Source organism: Balaenoptera ricei, chromosome 12, assembly GCF_028023285.1.
Source record: "Balaenoptera ricei isolate mBalRic1 chromosome 12, mBalRic1.hap2, whole genome shotgun sequence".
NCBI classification, from domain to species: Eukaryota; Metazoa; Chordata; class Mammalia; order Artiodactyla; family Balaenopteridae; genus Balaenoptera; species Balaenoptera ricei.
The window spans coordinates 35,007,164-35,022,752 of NC_082650.1; the positions used below are offsets into that span (position 1 = coordinate 35,007,164).

General features: G+C 36.1%; 1 protein-coding gene across 3 annotated transcripts in view; it reads left to right on the forward strand.

Moving 5' to 3' along the window:
* PTPRK (protein tyrosine phosphatase receptor type K) overlaps positions 1-15,589 on the forward strand; it is a 553,733-nt gene that overhangs the window by 536,582 nt on the left and 1,562 nt on the right. For all 3 annotated transcript variants that reach the window (XM_059941248.1, XM_059941246.1, XM_059941245.1), the window contains 8 exons: positions 1,378-1,532; positions 4,177-4,312; positions 4,504-4,653; positions 5,540-5,713; positions 8,597-8,728; positions 8,869-8,994; positions 11,603-11,766; positions 12,301-12,436. In XM_059941248.1, coding sequence (XP_059797231.1) covers positions 1,378-1,532; positions 4,177-4,312; positions 4,504-4,653; positions 5,540-5,713; positions 8,597-8,728; positions 8,869-8,994; positions 11,603-11,766; positions 12,301-12,436 — 1,173 coding nt within the window. The remainder of the gene's footprint in view (positions 1-1,377; positions 1,533-4,176; positions 4,313-4,503; positions 4,654-5,539; positions 5,714-8,596; positions 8,729-8,868; positions 8,995-11,602; positions 11,767-12,300; positions 12,437-15,589) is intronic.

A 15,589-nucleotide genomic window follows, 5' to 3' on the forward strand; every position in this document is an offset into this window, starting at 1 on the left:
ACATTATTGGGGTTTTATTTTTAATTTATTTTCTTGTTATTTAGAAAAAACACTGAAAAAGAGTGATTTTTTTTTTAAATCACATATTTGAAAATCACTCAGGAATATTTAAGTAAAATGAACAGTAAGGGAACATGCATCGCCAAATATTAAAATTTTCTAAAAAGAGCAAGGTCCTTACAGCAACTCCAGCAAAAGGATCAACGCAGAGGAGATGAAGTGATTGTCTAAAGTCAGATCTTTGAATAATTTATGGCATTCCTCACCAGAGCTGACTTGAAAAGTAGTTAAGAAAGTGATTTTATTTGCACAATTCCATGGTGATATTTATCATTGTCACTATTATACTTATTTGTTGAGCCCTGCTTTGTGTATGGTATTGTACTAGGAATGGGGAAGAAAAAGAATTATAAGATATGATCAGTGGCTTCCAAGGTTTGTGTGGTATTAGTCTGTTTAAGATGGAATCTAAAGATAAACTTTCTCAATTTAGTTCATTTATTTAATGCAATTTTCCCACCTTTTCTGAGGAACAAGTGAGACTGAGATTCACAGATATCTCACAGTAGAGTTGGAAATATATGGATCATAGTGGGGTTTGGGGGGCTACAAATGTGGATTCTTAAAAATAAATTACGCAGCATTTCATCTATATTCTCCAAGCACTGCTACTACAATCTACAGGCTTCTTTTAACAAAAAGGAAGGGAAGAGCTTTGAAGTGTGTATTGAAAGGGTTCTCTTAAATTAACCCAACAGGAGAGGGACACAACAATGGATGCTTTGCTTCTTTCATTTTGTATTTTTGTTGCCATAAATAATCCTCTGTGTGCTGAATTATTTCAGAGTTTAGGAAAATAGTCTGCCCAAAGAACAGTTTAGCTGTCTGTATATTTTTACAAACCAATCTAGAGTAGTACTGTTCTGGAAAATCCCTATATGCTATGCTTCAAAACTATTTTCAACATGGATAAGCAAGGCATCAAAATCTCTGTGAGGTGAAAAGTAGAAAGTTGCTTTTATACACCACTTGAGAACTCAGTGCATTGGGTCAGTAGGGCAGCATTTTAACTTCCCATTTCTTCCTTTTCCCCTAATCATTTTATGTGTTGTCATTCCAAGTAAGGAACAGACTGTCAAGGTAAATAAAATTTACCCAGACTTATAGAACTGAGCAAGACTTCTAATTTTCTCTCTTTGGCAGTTGTCTGACAATAAAGGTAAGCTCCTAGGCCATGTCAGCATCCTTTTTCAGAAAAAGCATGATCTTTGATAAATTTCTCATTTTTTTCGTTGTCAATCAGGTCTAGTACTCGTGGTTGTCTTTAATGGCTCTATTTTGGTCCTTTTGAAAACACTTCTTTACCTGTTTGCACAGAGGGGATACAGTGAGATGCGTGAAGTTAAACAGTTCCATTTCACCGGCTGGCCTGACCATGGAGTACCCTACCATGCTACAGGCCTTCTTTCCTTTATCCGGCGGGTCAAGTTCTCCAACCCTCCCAGCGCTGGCCCCATCGTTGTGCATTGCAGGTAAGTGGTAGTCCAAATGGCATTGACTGGGTGCAGCCAGCTTTTTAAAAATATCCAGACAAGGTTTGTAACCACAAAAACTAATGCATACTGACAACAGGCGTCCCCAACCCCTGGCCTGGTACTGGTCCGCGGCCTGTTAGGAACCGGGCCGCAGGGCAGGAGGTGAGCGGCAGGCGAGGGGGGGGCGGGTGCCAAAAAGGTTGGGGACTGCTGGCTTACAAGGTTTCAGCTTTCATGTATTACAGATAGGGTAAAACAGTAATAAAATAAAAGTTAACTCTAAGGAAGATATAAAATAGAAACTTCAGAAATAAATATATTCATCATAATGTGTGTAGTATTGTCTATAATTGCAAGTGTAGAAACTCTGCCTTTTAGTGGCAACATCTGTGTGTGTGTTGTGGTGGATTTTTTTTTTTTTAATCACTTTTGCAAATCCCATATTATATTATGGAATGGTAGGTAAAGATAGAGGTTTCTTGCCTATCTAGTAAATTCCCAATAGAATCCCAGCTTTTAAAACTAAATTTGGTAAAAATAAAATACGGTGTGTGTGTGTGAAAAAAAAAAAAAAAAATACAACAATTCCATCATTGCTAAAAGTTTTCTCATGCCCTTTCCAGTTTATTGTCCTTCCCACACAGAGGCAACCATTATTCTGATTTCTATCACCACAGATTTGCTTTGCCAGGCCTTGAACTTCACATATATACAATCATACTTATGTCTTCTTTGTGTCTGACTTCTTTTGATCAACTTAATGTTTTCGAGATTCATCCAGTGTGTTGCTTTTATCAGTAGTTTATTTCCTTTTACTGCTAAATAATATTCTGTTTTATGGACATATATCACAATTTGTTTATCCATTTTCCTGTTGATGAATATTGGCTTTGGTGCCAATTTTTGGTTAGTATGAATAAAGCATCTAAGAATAAAAAAAAAACAACTAAATTTGAGGCATACAGAGTTATTAAATGGTCTAAATTGCAAGAATTTGTGCTGTAAGACAGCTACTTAAGAATTTTTTTTTTTTTTTAAAAAGCCACCCATCAGAGAACCTTGAAGACTACATCAGTAAAATCCAGCAAATATATGCCAGAAAAATGTGATCATCCAGACTTTCTTCTGATTAGAAACTTCTCTTAAAACAAGCATTTGGAGACACTAAAAGCAAATTACATGGCCTCATTTTGAGATATGAACAGAAAAATATGTACTGAATCTGAAAAGCTTTTCCTAAATGCTGCACACTATTTTCAAATACTATCCCTTCCAAGCTACATAATAGGTTGTGCTTAAGCATTTTTTTTCTTTCTGAAAATCCAGCCTATTCAGTATTTAAATGACCATGTATAAAAGGGGAAAAATAAAGCACAGAAAATACAATAAAAGTAAGGCGGCCCATTAGGATCAGATACTGTGTACCTTGCAAAAAAAATCTGTTCAATCCTCCTCAAGAAATCTGATGTACTCTTCAATTACTTTCTTGTCTCAAATCCTGGGAACAGTGATTGAGAAGATGGTAGGCGAAAAAAAGAAATAGAGATAGCCACAATACCTTTTACTTAAATTTCTTAAGTAACAGTAAGTTTAAGAGAAATGACCAAATCTGGACAACAAAGAAATAATGTTAATAGTCTATCTATGCATTTAGAAAATGAGATAAATGGGTTTTCAATTATGCGGTGTCCTGACTTATCATAGAGGTTTACTTTCCTATGAATTGCTTGCTTCAGAAGTGCTCCAAGATTCTCAGATACTCACTTGAAACAGAAGTGTCATTTTCTACTTACACTTGGGTATCTGAATTTATGGAAAAGAGGAAGCTAACTACAAAGTGAATTTCCTGTAAAAATCCCAACTATATCTTGTTTGCTCCATTGACTTCTATTTATAATTGGAGAAATATTTGGAGAAATATTTCCAGTGGGTAAAATAATCAACAGTGAATTATGATTCAACTACTGAATTAAATACAGTAAGATAGTGGCATTTTTGTGACCTGTTAAGAATTATATTTCATGCCTCACAATTCATTTTCATCTTCTCTTTGGATCACCATTCAAATATTCTTTTTACTGTTGGTCTCCTCCCCATTGATAACCGCCATTTTCTTCCCCACCCTCACTATTAACACTTCCCCCGAATTGTGACTCCTCAGATTTTCCATTTAAAGGTTTTGGAATTAATGTTCTTTTGCCTTGACAAGAGTCTGTCTGACTAAGACAGCATTCCTGCATTTTGCCTGAGTGCCCACAACCACGTGAGTGTGAGTCTCTCAGTCTCAGGTGAAAGTTTAAAGCACGAATCCACTCCTTGATCAATTCTATGAGCCTGAAATTTATGCAAAGTGAAGACTGTAAGAGAGCTATGTAACTTGAGTGACATATATACATTATTTTCAAAACACAGTTTGATTTGCAAAGCTTGTATCTTTTCATTTGTTCCAATCCTCAGTTTACACCAAAGTAGATACTCTACATGAAGTTATTTGTTCATTAATAAGCATTTACACAGTAAGTACAAATTATGTATTGTACTTTGTTAAATCAGTTTGATTCCACTTATTTGAAAATCAGAAGGATCTTTCAATTTTCATAGACATGCTTCCTGCAGTTCTTTAGGTCTGTTTATTTTTCAGTGCTGGTGCTGGACGAACTGGTTGTTACATTGTGATTGACATCATGCTGGACATGGCTGAAAGAGAGGGTGTTGTTGACATCTACAACTGTGTCAAAGCCTTAAGATCTCGTCGTATCAATATGGTCCAGACAGAGGTGTGTTGATTGCTGATTAACCTCTAGTGGCCTTTTTTTGTTGTTTGCTTTCCAATATTTATCAAACTAAATACTAGGTGTTTTTCACATAGAATCGATATTAGCTCATCAAGTCATATAGAAAAAATTCTTTGATGACAGAACATTTATATTAAATATTATGAAATTTTTCTTTTTCTTTCTTTTGATAGGAACAGTACATTTTTATTCATGATGCCATTTTAGAAGCCTGCTTATGTGGAGAAACTGCCATACCTGTCTGTGAATTTAAAGCTGCATATTTTGATATGATTAGAATAGACTCCCAGACAAACTCTTCACATCTCAAAGATGAATTCCAGGTATTTACTATTTCTACGACCTCTTTTATGAACAACTTATTACAATTTGTTCTGGGCAGTCTTAATTCTTCTAAGAAACATCTTTCAAGTCAAATTTATAACCTTTGACCCTATTTTAAGTATAATATAATACCCGTCTCTTTCATTATACGTATTATGGAGTCACTTTTGTGTTAATGAGCTCATATCTGCTGTATCTTGAAGGGCAAATGAGTTCAGACTCAGGGAAAAGTGTGGGCAAAGGTATCATAAAAGTCAAATTTAGTGGTAATTTGGGTGTGTTTACAACCTTTTTCCAAATGCAGTCCTATGGATTTTAACCTTCTATGTTACTCACAACGTGAGATCAAGAACATTAATAATAATAGCTAGAGTTTGTGCTAAATATCGTCTCTAAATAATCCCCAATGTTTTCATTGCCCTTAAAACACCCCTAAAGCTATGTGACTATGAAGTCAAGAATAACTCTAGAAACCTAATACTTTCATTCTTTGCCCAGTGCTCTTTCCAACATGCAATAGCACGTCTTCAAATATGGCATATTAAAATGTTATTACAAATGATAACTTTATGATGGGTCATCATCATGGGCCACTCTGATTGCATTTTCTTTGGTTAGGCAATACATTTTGCAGGTTGCTGTGTTGTTTAGCATCCCTTTCCCTTTTAAGAAGAGACCCATTGTACAATGTGTGTATTGTTTCTTTGTCACTTCTCTGGCTTCATTAGCTTTAACTACAAAGTCTATCAGCATGTCATCGTGGCAAATGCCATTGGCTTGCACAAATCCTTCACTTTCTACTTGGCCTCCAAAATGCTTGATAGATCTGTGTTATGCTATTAAATGGGTCACTGTCTTTTAACCTGGGTTCCCTTTTCTTTTCAGACCTTGAATTCAGTCACCCCTCGACTACAAGCTGAGGACTGCAGTATAGCTTGCCTGCCAAGGAACCATGACAAGAACCGTTTCATGGACATGCTGCCACCTGACAGATGTCTGCCTTTTTTAATTACAATTGATGGGGAGAGTAGTAACTACATCAATGCTGCTCTTATGGACGTAAGAGACTGCTCTCTTTGTTAGTGTAAAGTGTCATGAAAAGCTGCAAAATTGATGAACACTGGCTAGTTCTCTTTTCAAGAAAATTTAAATGGCCTAAAAAGGAAAATTTGAAACTTACATTGAAATACAAATTTTTTTTGGAGAATGATTTTGAATTTCCCTTACAGTGATTCTTAGGCACTATAAATTTTAGACTTGACTATAAGTTTGGCACTTGGTTGTCAATTATTATAAAATTTCTGTACAAGAAATATCTACAGGTGATAGTTTTTATCCTAATTATTTTCAGGAAAGAGAATCATGCTTATCTATTTCGAAGTTTTAAAATCACAGAATGCCATATTCTACTGAAATTGTGTTAGTTTGGAAATTTTTATCTCTGACATTTAATGTTCCAATACTTTATAGCTAACTTGTTATATTGGTTATTAATTAATAGAGACTAGATATAAATAACTAAGGAAGACATGGAAGATATCATGGTAACACATCGATCATAATGAAGGAACTCTCTTACCCCACCCCAATCTTCACACTTAGATGGTAGAGCATGTACTCAGCATGTTAGCGTCCCATAGACAGAACAATACAGAAAGAGAATTTTAAATTAGTCTTTGACCACCTTGTTTTGCTTACCTTGGGAAGAAGTAAGAAGGGTTTCAAGTTCAGAATCCTTTTAGTTTATCACCTTCATTCATAAGCATCTCTAGTTTTTGCCCTTTAGGCTATGGAACTGTAGTAAGGAGAAATCAGAAGTCAGGGTTCACTCCTGGGTGACTAATAATGAAGCTTTCTAAGTAATTGCTCCTATTGTGTTTCCAAAATTAGCTTCTGATAGTAGAGACTTAGAAAAGCCCACATTCCAATTCTAACTTTCACCCAGTTGCTTTGATCTTTTTATTCTAATGCGTGGAATAGTTTAAAGGCAAGCTCAAGTAGAAAGATGCCACTCTTGCTGTGACCAGAGTCTTGCCTTGTCATTACTCATATCTCCTGAAATCACATTGGATCCTCATTATACTTTTTCTTCCAATTTTAATTGTCTGGAAAGGCAAACATACTAAATACAGAGAAAACCCACAGAACTTTTTGTTTCTGAGCCAGTTTAGATTTGGATGAAAAAAGGCCGTGTGAAAAAGGGAAAAAGAAAATACTAGGAAAGAATATTGATGAGGCATGTGTTTGAGGCACTTTTTGTCTTTGGCATTTCTTTCAAATTTTTTCCTAATTTTCGGATTGTTTTCTAGTCAATATGAAGACTGAAGCTTGTATTCTACCTGTTATTATTCTCTGTTTAATTCCCTGTGATTCAACACAGATATATTTTATAGGTGAAACTGCCCTGTGGATTTAGTAGTGTGGTTAGGGCTTCAGAAATTTCAGTTGGGTTTGGCTTATAAGAGTGGGCTCACTGGTCAACACTCCCCACCTTCTCCTGCCCTCTCTACCCCCATCGAAAGAGGCATATACCCTGCGCCATACCTGTGAAGAATTAGGAGGTAAGGCCAAGGATCCTGTGATTTCAAAGCCTTAGATGTGCTCTTGCATTTAGAGAGGAAGGAAAAAGGAAATCTTCAGTCTTCTCCCACATCATCTGCTCCTCATCTATATCCCCTCCCCTGTGACTCAAAACAGGAATAAAAGGCTTTTAGCCTTTGACTTACTTTCCCATGGAGCAGACGTTTAATTGGAAGGGAAGCTTACTTCTTTCTTCTGATCCTTTCCCATGAGCTTTCATACCCTCTTTAGGAGGGTACTCACCCCAACTGTGGGTGTGACTTTGTGAGGTCTTAAGGTCAAGTAGAAGAAGCCGGTGAATTACTATCTCCTCAGATTTATCCTGAAGTCTTCCATGGAGTGAAATGCTATGGTTAGCAGCATTTCCCAAATGGTGATAGGATCTATGAAGTTTAAAGGTCAATTTCTACACTGGTTTAAGACACTTGAAGGACTTAAAGAGTAGTATGATACAAATGAGTTAGGAGATCACTGACAATTTTTATCAGCATTAAAGAAATCCATCTCAGGCAACTGTCTAGTAATATTTTTACAAATCATTAATTTCATAGAAATATATATTTCTTTTTTAGTGCAGATCATTAGTCTGTAGAATGACAGATTGACTGGCCAGATGAGCCTATCCTCTCCTTCTGGAAAGAGATAATGCGCTGTGTCCCAATCAAGGGGCATTTGGTAAACAAGGAGACATTCCCTCTTATGTGGGCCCAGGAAATGCATTGGTTTTACTCTTTGGCACTTGAAAAATCTTAAATGATTGAAACCATCATTCTGATCATTGATATACATTAGAAATGCCCAGAAAACTATGGAAAGTGGATTGCCTACAAGATGTGTTGATAGTGTCGATATAATATAAAAGCACAAGAGTTTGAGGCACATGTGGTTTTTCTTATTTGGAGTGGAGGAGAGCCAAACAGTTCCATTCACAGCTGATAGCAGATAGACATAGATAGATACACGGAGACACACACACGCCAGGGAATTTTATGCCTTTAACCTCTTAGACTTTGGAAGACTGAAACAGTCCAACAGGTACCTCACAAAGGATGTTAGCCTCAAGAAGTTTTCTTTTCTTTTTTTTTGGTATTTGTGCTATATTTACTTTTATCAACAAAATAAAACAAATTCTTGGCTTACCTTACTGCTGAGGCATCAAAGTCATACAACAGATTGACTGATTACTAGTTGCAGTATATTGCAATGGTCCAAATCTGTTCTTCCATGGCTTAAGCAGCAGGCTGGCTCCATCTCCATGTTGTGTCTTACTGGCCCTACATTGAAGTGTACTGAATCTGTTCGTACAACTAATTATTCATTTGAAGTTCTTATGTTTCCCCATCTACCTTGTTTTTTTCACAGAGCTACAGGCAACCAGCTGCTTTCATCGTCACACAGTACCCTCTGCCAAACACTGTGAAAGACTTCTGGAGATTAGTGTATGATTATGGCTGTACCTCCATTGTGATGTTAAATGAAGTCGACTTGTCCCAGGTTAATGGTTATAGGTTGCTTTTGTGTACTTACGCACAACTTAATAAGGTAGTAATAAAATGGTAAAATCTGCTTTATACTACCCTAGTTAGAAAAAATAATGCTCATTTTCTTTTTCTTTCAAAACATTCATCATCTAGGGCTGCCCTCAGTACTGGCCAGAAGAAGGGATGCTACGATATGGCCCTATCCAAGTGGAATGTATGTCTTGTTCAATGGACTGTGATGTGATAAACCGGATTTTTAGGATATGCAATCTAACAAGAGTAAGTCATTAATGATTTTAACTGAGCTGATCCAGAACCAGGTGACCATAACCATGATGGGGTATGTTTCCATTCAGACAAAAGAGAGAGTAAAACTAATAAGCATTATATAATCATTCCCAAGGCTAGTAATCATCTCATGCCTTAGCACTGGAATAAAAATGCATTCTAAAAACAGGAAAGCAGAAATGCTGGAAGCTAGGTTTCCTGGTCAGTTACTAGCCTATTGTATTCTATATGGAAATCTAAATTCAGATTCCTAGGTTCAAGTGAGTTTGATTGTCTGTGCCTGGCCCCTGAGTATAAGTAGACTTATCTCGAGGTTGACTGCATGTTTTATTAGCATTGATAATCCAACCCAGAAGAGGCATGCAATTGAAAAATAAGAATATAATACTGATGACAGGAGGAAGTGATAAGTCGGACTAGCCATTGTAGAAGGGTTCCGTGTCACTATTCCAGTTCTGCTTGTAAGAGAGGGCCCCAGGCATGAAGGAAAAAGTAAATCACAGCCATCACCAATTCTCCTCCTACAGCTCATCTACAATTTCATCTTTCTAAATGTCCCAGCATCTGGCTTTGCCCAAATCTATAGCTAGATCGAGTGCTGCTACCACTGTGCCTTTTCCCAGCAGCTAAGTAGCAACTGTGTCCTTCAGAAGTCTTTCTTTCCTTGACACTTCATGTGTTTTGCCATCAGTGACAAATTGTGTGGGGTCTCTCCTTCAAAAAACCAAAAAGTACTAATAAAAACTGTTTAGATTATGTAACCACATAGCAAGCAGAATTTGAAAAGAAAGCAGTAGTAACTTCTATGGAATTATGGTCTTTTTAAAGAGCTAGGTTACTCTTTTTTAGAGCAGCAATTCTATGTATGTGTCTTGTTTTAAGTGTGTGATTAGAATTGTCATGTTTCAGTGTTTCTCACATCAAAATGGCTATATGTGTTTCTGGTTAATAAGTCTATATGTGTATAAGTAGAGAAGAAATTCATATCCAATTCTATTGCTCATTTCAGTGGAGAAAAAAAGGATAACTTCAATCATGTCATAATATTCATGCATATCTTAGATGTTAATTTAAAGGAATCTCATTATGTCTGCACATCTGTTACATTATGGTTCTAGTAATATTTTAGCTGAGAAACCGTAGCTGCTAAACTAAGAAAGTAAGACCTGTCTGTTAATTGAGCTGTTTATATGAAAAATATTCTAGGAACAGGAACTGAAATTTGCGTTACATTTTTTTTTGGTCAGCATATTTATCTTCCTCTGTATTTGGTGTTCTGGTCCATATTAGTGCGTGATTTTTCTTTCTGTTCCCATTCTCATTATTTAATATCATTCACCTCACCAAATATTTAGTATGCGCCAACTAGAGGTTGGGTGTTATACTAGATAGTATAGATTGTCCTACCAAAAGATGCATGAGCCCTTGCCATGTGAAGCTTCAGATCTGATGCCTTATGATATGGCTTACTTGTGCATTACAAATTCTTCCTTACATTTTCATATGAAGGTTTAAGGTCTTGATTCATTTATTCAACAATACTGTTCTTTGGAAAGTATTTTGCTAGGTTCTAGGATAGAGATTTTAAGGGAAAAAGAGATTATCTTGTCCTTAAAGAATTTGTATTTTGTCAGGGAAGACAAACATTAAAAAACTTATATAATCATTTACAAATAAATGAAATTTTACAGAGAAAAAGTACAAAATACAGAGGATTTGGGTGATCTGACATAGCTGGGTGATCTGAGAAGACTTCTTTGAGGTAGTGATATTTAAGTCAAAATTTGAAAAATTTGTAGGAGCTCTCTGGGCATGGGATAGCCAGCTACCTTGGTTTACACAGGACAGGGAGGTTTCCTAGAACACATGAATTTCAGTGCAAAGACCAGAAAAGTCCAAGGCAAACCCAAGACAAGTTGATCACTCTGTTTGGGACTGAGAAAAGCAAGCAAGAAGGAGATGTTCAAGGTGAAGGGGAGAGTATGTGCAAAGTTCCCAAGGCAAGAAATGACTTGATAAATAGATTAAGAGAAGGCCAGTGTGTCTAGAACTTGAATAGGTTGTTAGAATAAAGGGAAGTTAGAGAAAGAGGTGGAGCCTTATCATATAGGTATTTTTAAGCCATGGCAGCAATTTGGGTTTTATGCTAAGATCATTTGGAAGCCATTAAATCAGGAAGTGACAAGATCATATTTGCATTTAAAAATAATCATGATGCCTTCGGTAAGAATGGTTTGAAAGGAGATCAAAGTTTGTTCAGGGAGATCAACTAAGAAGTGATTATTATGATTTGTGATTGAGAGTGCAATGTTGTCAGTGGCAATAAAGAGGAGGTGAATTTGAAAGTTATTTAAGAAGTAAAAACATAGGAATTGATTATTGGATATGGAGCATGAGGGAGAAGCTTGTATAACGGATAATTCTCATGTAACTTAGAATGTTTCTGCACTGGTATGTACATATTCTGGACTTGCATCAGCTAGATTCAATCCATTGTAAGTGTCATTTATGTCATGGTGTAAATTGATATGAACCTTTTACTTTTTAGTAAAAATTCTAGCCCCAACTTATTTACATAAAAATACTTTTCCCTCTGCAGCCACAGGAAGGTTATCTGATGGTGCAGCAGTTTCAATATCTAGGGTGGGCTTCTCATCGAGAAGTGCCTGGCTCCAAACGGTCATTTTTGAAGCTGATACTGCAGGTGGAAAAATGGCAGGAGGAATGCGAGGACGGGGAGGGCCGAACAATCATCCACTGCCTGTGAGTGTGGTGGCTTGGCTTGGCCATCTGGGGGGCCTTGGTGGTCATTTCCTCATTAGTCTTCACGTTTTCTATGTTAAAGAGTAGCCAACTCCCATCTTACAGACCTTGACTAGATATTCTTTTGAAACAATCTTCCTGTTTCTTGATTCTATAATTCACTACTAACTTAAACTTTTGTATTTTTTAAATTGCTTATTGTATAGTTATTATATAGTTTAAACTCTTTTGAACACTACTCTGAATAACTTTTCTGATTTATGCTGTGTACAAATCTATCAAAATCTCAAAGTATCTAGGTTGCAGCCATCTATACCTATAACATGTCCCTAAGTATAAGCTACTGAGTTAATGTCATCCTCAAGTATCTTTCTTTTTTGTTCTCTACACATACATGCACACATGTGAAGCAAAATTAAAACACAAAGGGAAAAAATTTGAAAGATAATGTTTTCTTTTCCCAAACATATGATTGTGTGACCTATGGTCACCAAAAGCTTCACTCTAAAATGCCTTTGCTTTCTTTGCTTTTAGAAATGGTGGTGGGCGAAGTGGCATGTTCTGTGCTATAGGCATCGTTGTTGAAATGGTGAAACGGCAAAATGTTGTCGATGTGTTCCATGCTGTCAAGACGCTAAGGAACAGCAAGCCAAACATGGTGGAAGCCCCGGTGAGTCACAGTCTTGAACGCAGAAGGGAGGGTAGAGATTAGTCAATCATATACCTACTTGTTGATTTGACTTGATACACACATAGCGAATCATATGTATAAATGTGTCTTTGTGGGGACTTTCCTGCTTAATTGATGAATTGCCAAGTATCCCTCTTTACCCACATAAACATAATCACATATTGCCTAAACTGCTAATGATGAAGAAAACTACTTTCATTTAACTTGGGAAATGTATAGGATTTTTGTTTGTTTCTTCTGAGCAATAAATATTTGCTACAGTAAAATTTGGTAAATGGTTCTATAATAAGAAAATCCTGCTAGCTAGGTTTTATTCTTGTTTATTTTTATTTCTTAAACAATATTGAGTTAACTGGTAAAACATTTTGAGGGATATACTCATAGGTTGCATCTAGCACTTTTTATATCAGTTCTTTTTGTTTGTTTCTTTGTATTTTTAATTTATTTTTGGCTGTGTTGGGTCTTCGTTGCTGCGCATGGGCTTTCTCTAGTTGCAGCAAGTGGGAGATATTCTTCATCACAGTGCGTGGGCTTCTCATTACAGTGGCTTCTCTTGTTGCGGAGCACGGGCTCTAGGCGCGCGGGCTTCAGTAGCTGCAGGACGCAGGCTCAGTCGTTGTGGTGCACAGGCTTAGTTGCTCCATGGCATATGGGATCTTACTGGGCCAGGGATCAAACCCGTGTCCCCTGCATTGACAGGCAGATTCTCAACCACTGCGCCACCAGGGAAGCCCTGCATCTAGCACTTTAGACACCCAGTGTTTTTAAAGGGCAAATGAAATTTATTTTAGTCATTATCTATAATTCTTCATTGCTGGTCAAATTATAATTTTTTAAACTATCGCCATTGACAGTTTTCAGCTTTACCAATTTTAGAACGTAGTTCATGTGATATTATTTGAATTAGCCAGGGCTCACAAATCACAACACAGATTACAAAATAAGAGCAGGGAGGTATGTGTATGTAGGAGCTCGTCTGGTTGAAGCTGTATGCAGAGGAAGAAAGTTAAACTTCTCTAGCACATTCGACTTCTAAAGTGATGGCTGTGGGTTATACATATGTGCATGGTAGGATAAGGTCAGGGGCAGCTGTGTAGTTTATGCTCACAGAAAAGTAAACCAGAAAAACCAAGACATCATTGTTGCTTGCCCTACATTTATCAAGATGATCAGATAACAAAAGTGAGCAATTCAATAAACCTTTAAAGTATTTTCACCACTTCCTGCTCATGGATTGTTCACACAGGAGGTGCATTGCTTCCTGAGACAAAATCTGAAGAGTTACATTTATACTGTTTCACTTTGAAGAACGTCACAGACTTCTTCCCCTTCTACAAGTCCTCAAAGCCCCTCTACTCCAGCTCATACCTTAGGTATTGCTGTTGTCCCGATAAGATGATACTGGCTTTGACTGGGGTGTTGGCAATGGAGCTGGAGGAAGTGGGGAGATAGATTTGAGGAATTTTTGAGGTAGAACTCTGAGGTCTTTTTACAAAATGGGCGGGTAATGGTTAGGTCTTTAAACTCTCTGCTGTCTGAAGAGTTTTTAATGTAAACTCTGCCTCTATCTCTCAGATCAAGTCTTCCAAAATCATCAATAAGATCACTTCTGGCCGCAGCATTCAAATCATACTTCCAAATTTAACTCTGATTTCTCACTGTTCCTTAAAAAAAAAAAAGTCTATGATTAAACTCTGCCATTCTAGAACGTTCTTAAGAGTTACTATTTACCTTTATATTCATGTCCCATGAATCCTGACTAAACACCCAATTTGTGTTTAATCAAGGTTAATGATTAGTTCAGCGTGCTGTTGAATTGAACTGACGAGTTTGGTAAGAAAATTTAGAGAGTAAACCAAATTGCTAGAGACTGATTAAAGAGACGTAACAGTTCCCAAGCACTTTTTGGTTCTTGAGATGCACTTGCCACAGTGGTAGGCTAATTTAAATCACACCTACTTGATAATTAGGGTAGGATTGATAAAGACCTCTTGGGGAAAGTTTTTATTTCCCTCATTTATTGCTGGAGACACCTGGAAGTTCTCTTTTGAAATAATATGCGTTTTAGATTGTTCTCTAATTCAGCCTGAATTTTACCCACTTGGACTGAATTGGGAAGATTTTAATACATATTGCAAGTAATAATTTGTAATGCAGTCTGAATTTTTCTAAATTCTTCATAATGGAGCGACACACAGATGGACTGAGAGGAAAGGCAGTTTTAACTCAAAAATTTTTGTCAACCAAGTTGTCTTAAATAAATAAAGGCAGAAGAAATAAATTTTTCTGGTAAAAGTAAGCTCAAAAATATTTAAGAACCACTAACCATTTTTGAAAAATTTACTTAAATTCTCTGATAGACCAAAAACTGTGTCAAAAATTAAGAATTTGGATGTTCACGTATGTAAGTCAAATCATTATGCCGTACACCTTAAACATACAGTGCTATATGTCAATTATATCTCAATAAAACTGGAAGAAGAAATTAAGAATTTGGAATTGTTGAGTGGCAGTCTGAAATGACTGGCTTTTTTTAATACCACTAAGGAAAATATCTGAAGTGCGGAGAAAAATATTTGCATGTTCACTCTAGGATTATTTACAGTAAAGAAAAAAATAAATGCAATATTACAGTCAATCCACATATTAGACTTTTATGAAGTATTAAAAGAGGTGTTAAATAACATAAGAAAAGGATACATAACAATGCTAAACAACAGAAAATAAAATATAAAGTTATATCCCCAAACATAGATAAGCAATTAATATTTATTCTAAAGTAATTATTATTTCAACAATGCATAAAAATGGACTGAATTAACACTAAGGTAGTATCTTAAAACAGTTGTTTCTGATAACAGATTTATAGAGACTTTTTCTGATTATCTTTTTCTATACTTGGAAATTTTTCTGTACTGATCAGGTATTACTATTATAATCAGATAATACTGCAGATTTTTTAAATTTGATATAAAATATGAGGCAAAGAGAACATATCTTTTTACATCAAGTTCCTTTTTCTTAAACAGCAATCATTAGACTCAAATGTAAAATATGCATGCCTGATGTTAAACTTGTATATAGAAAAAAAATCTGTAATTCTTGAAAAATCTAAACTGAATGCAAGTATTC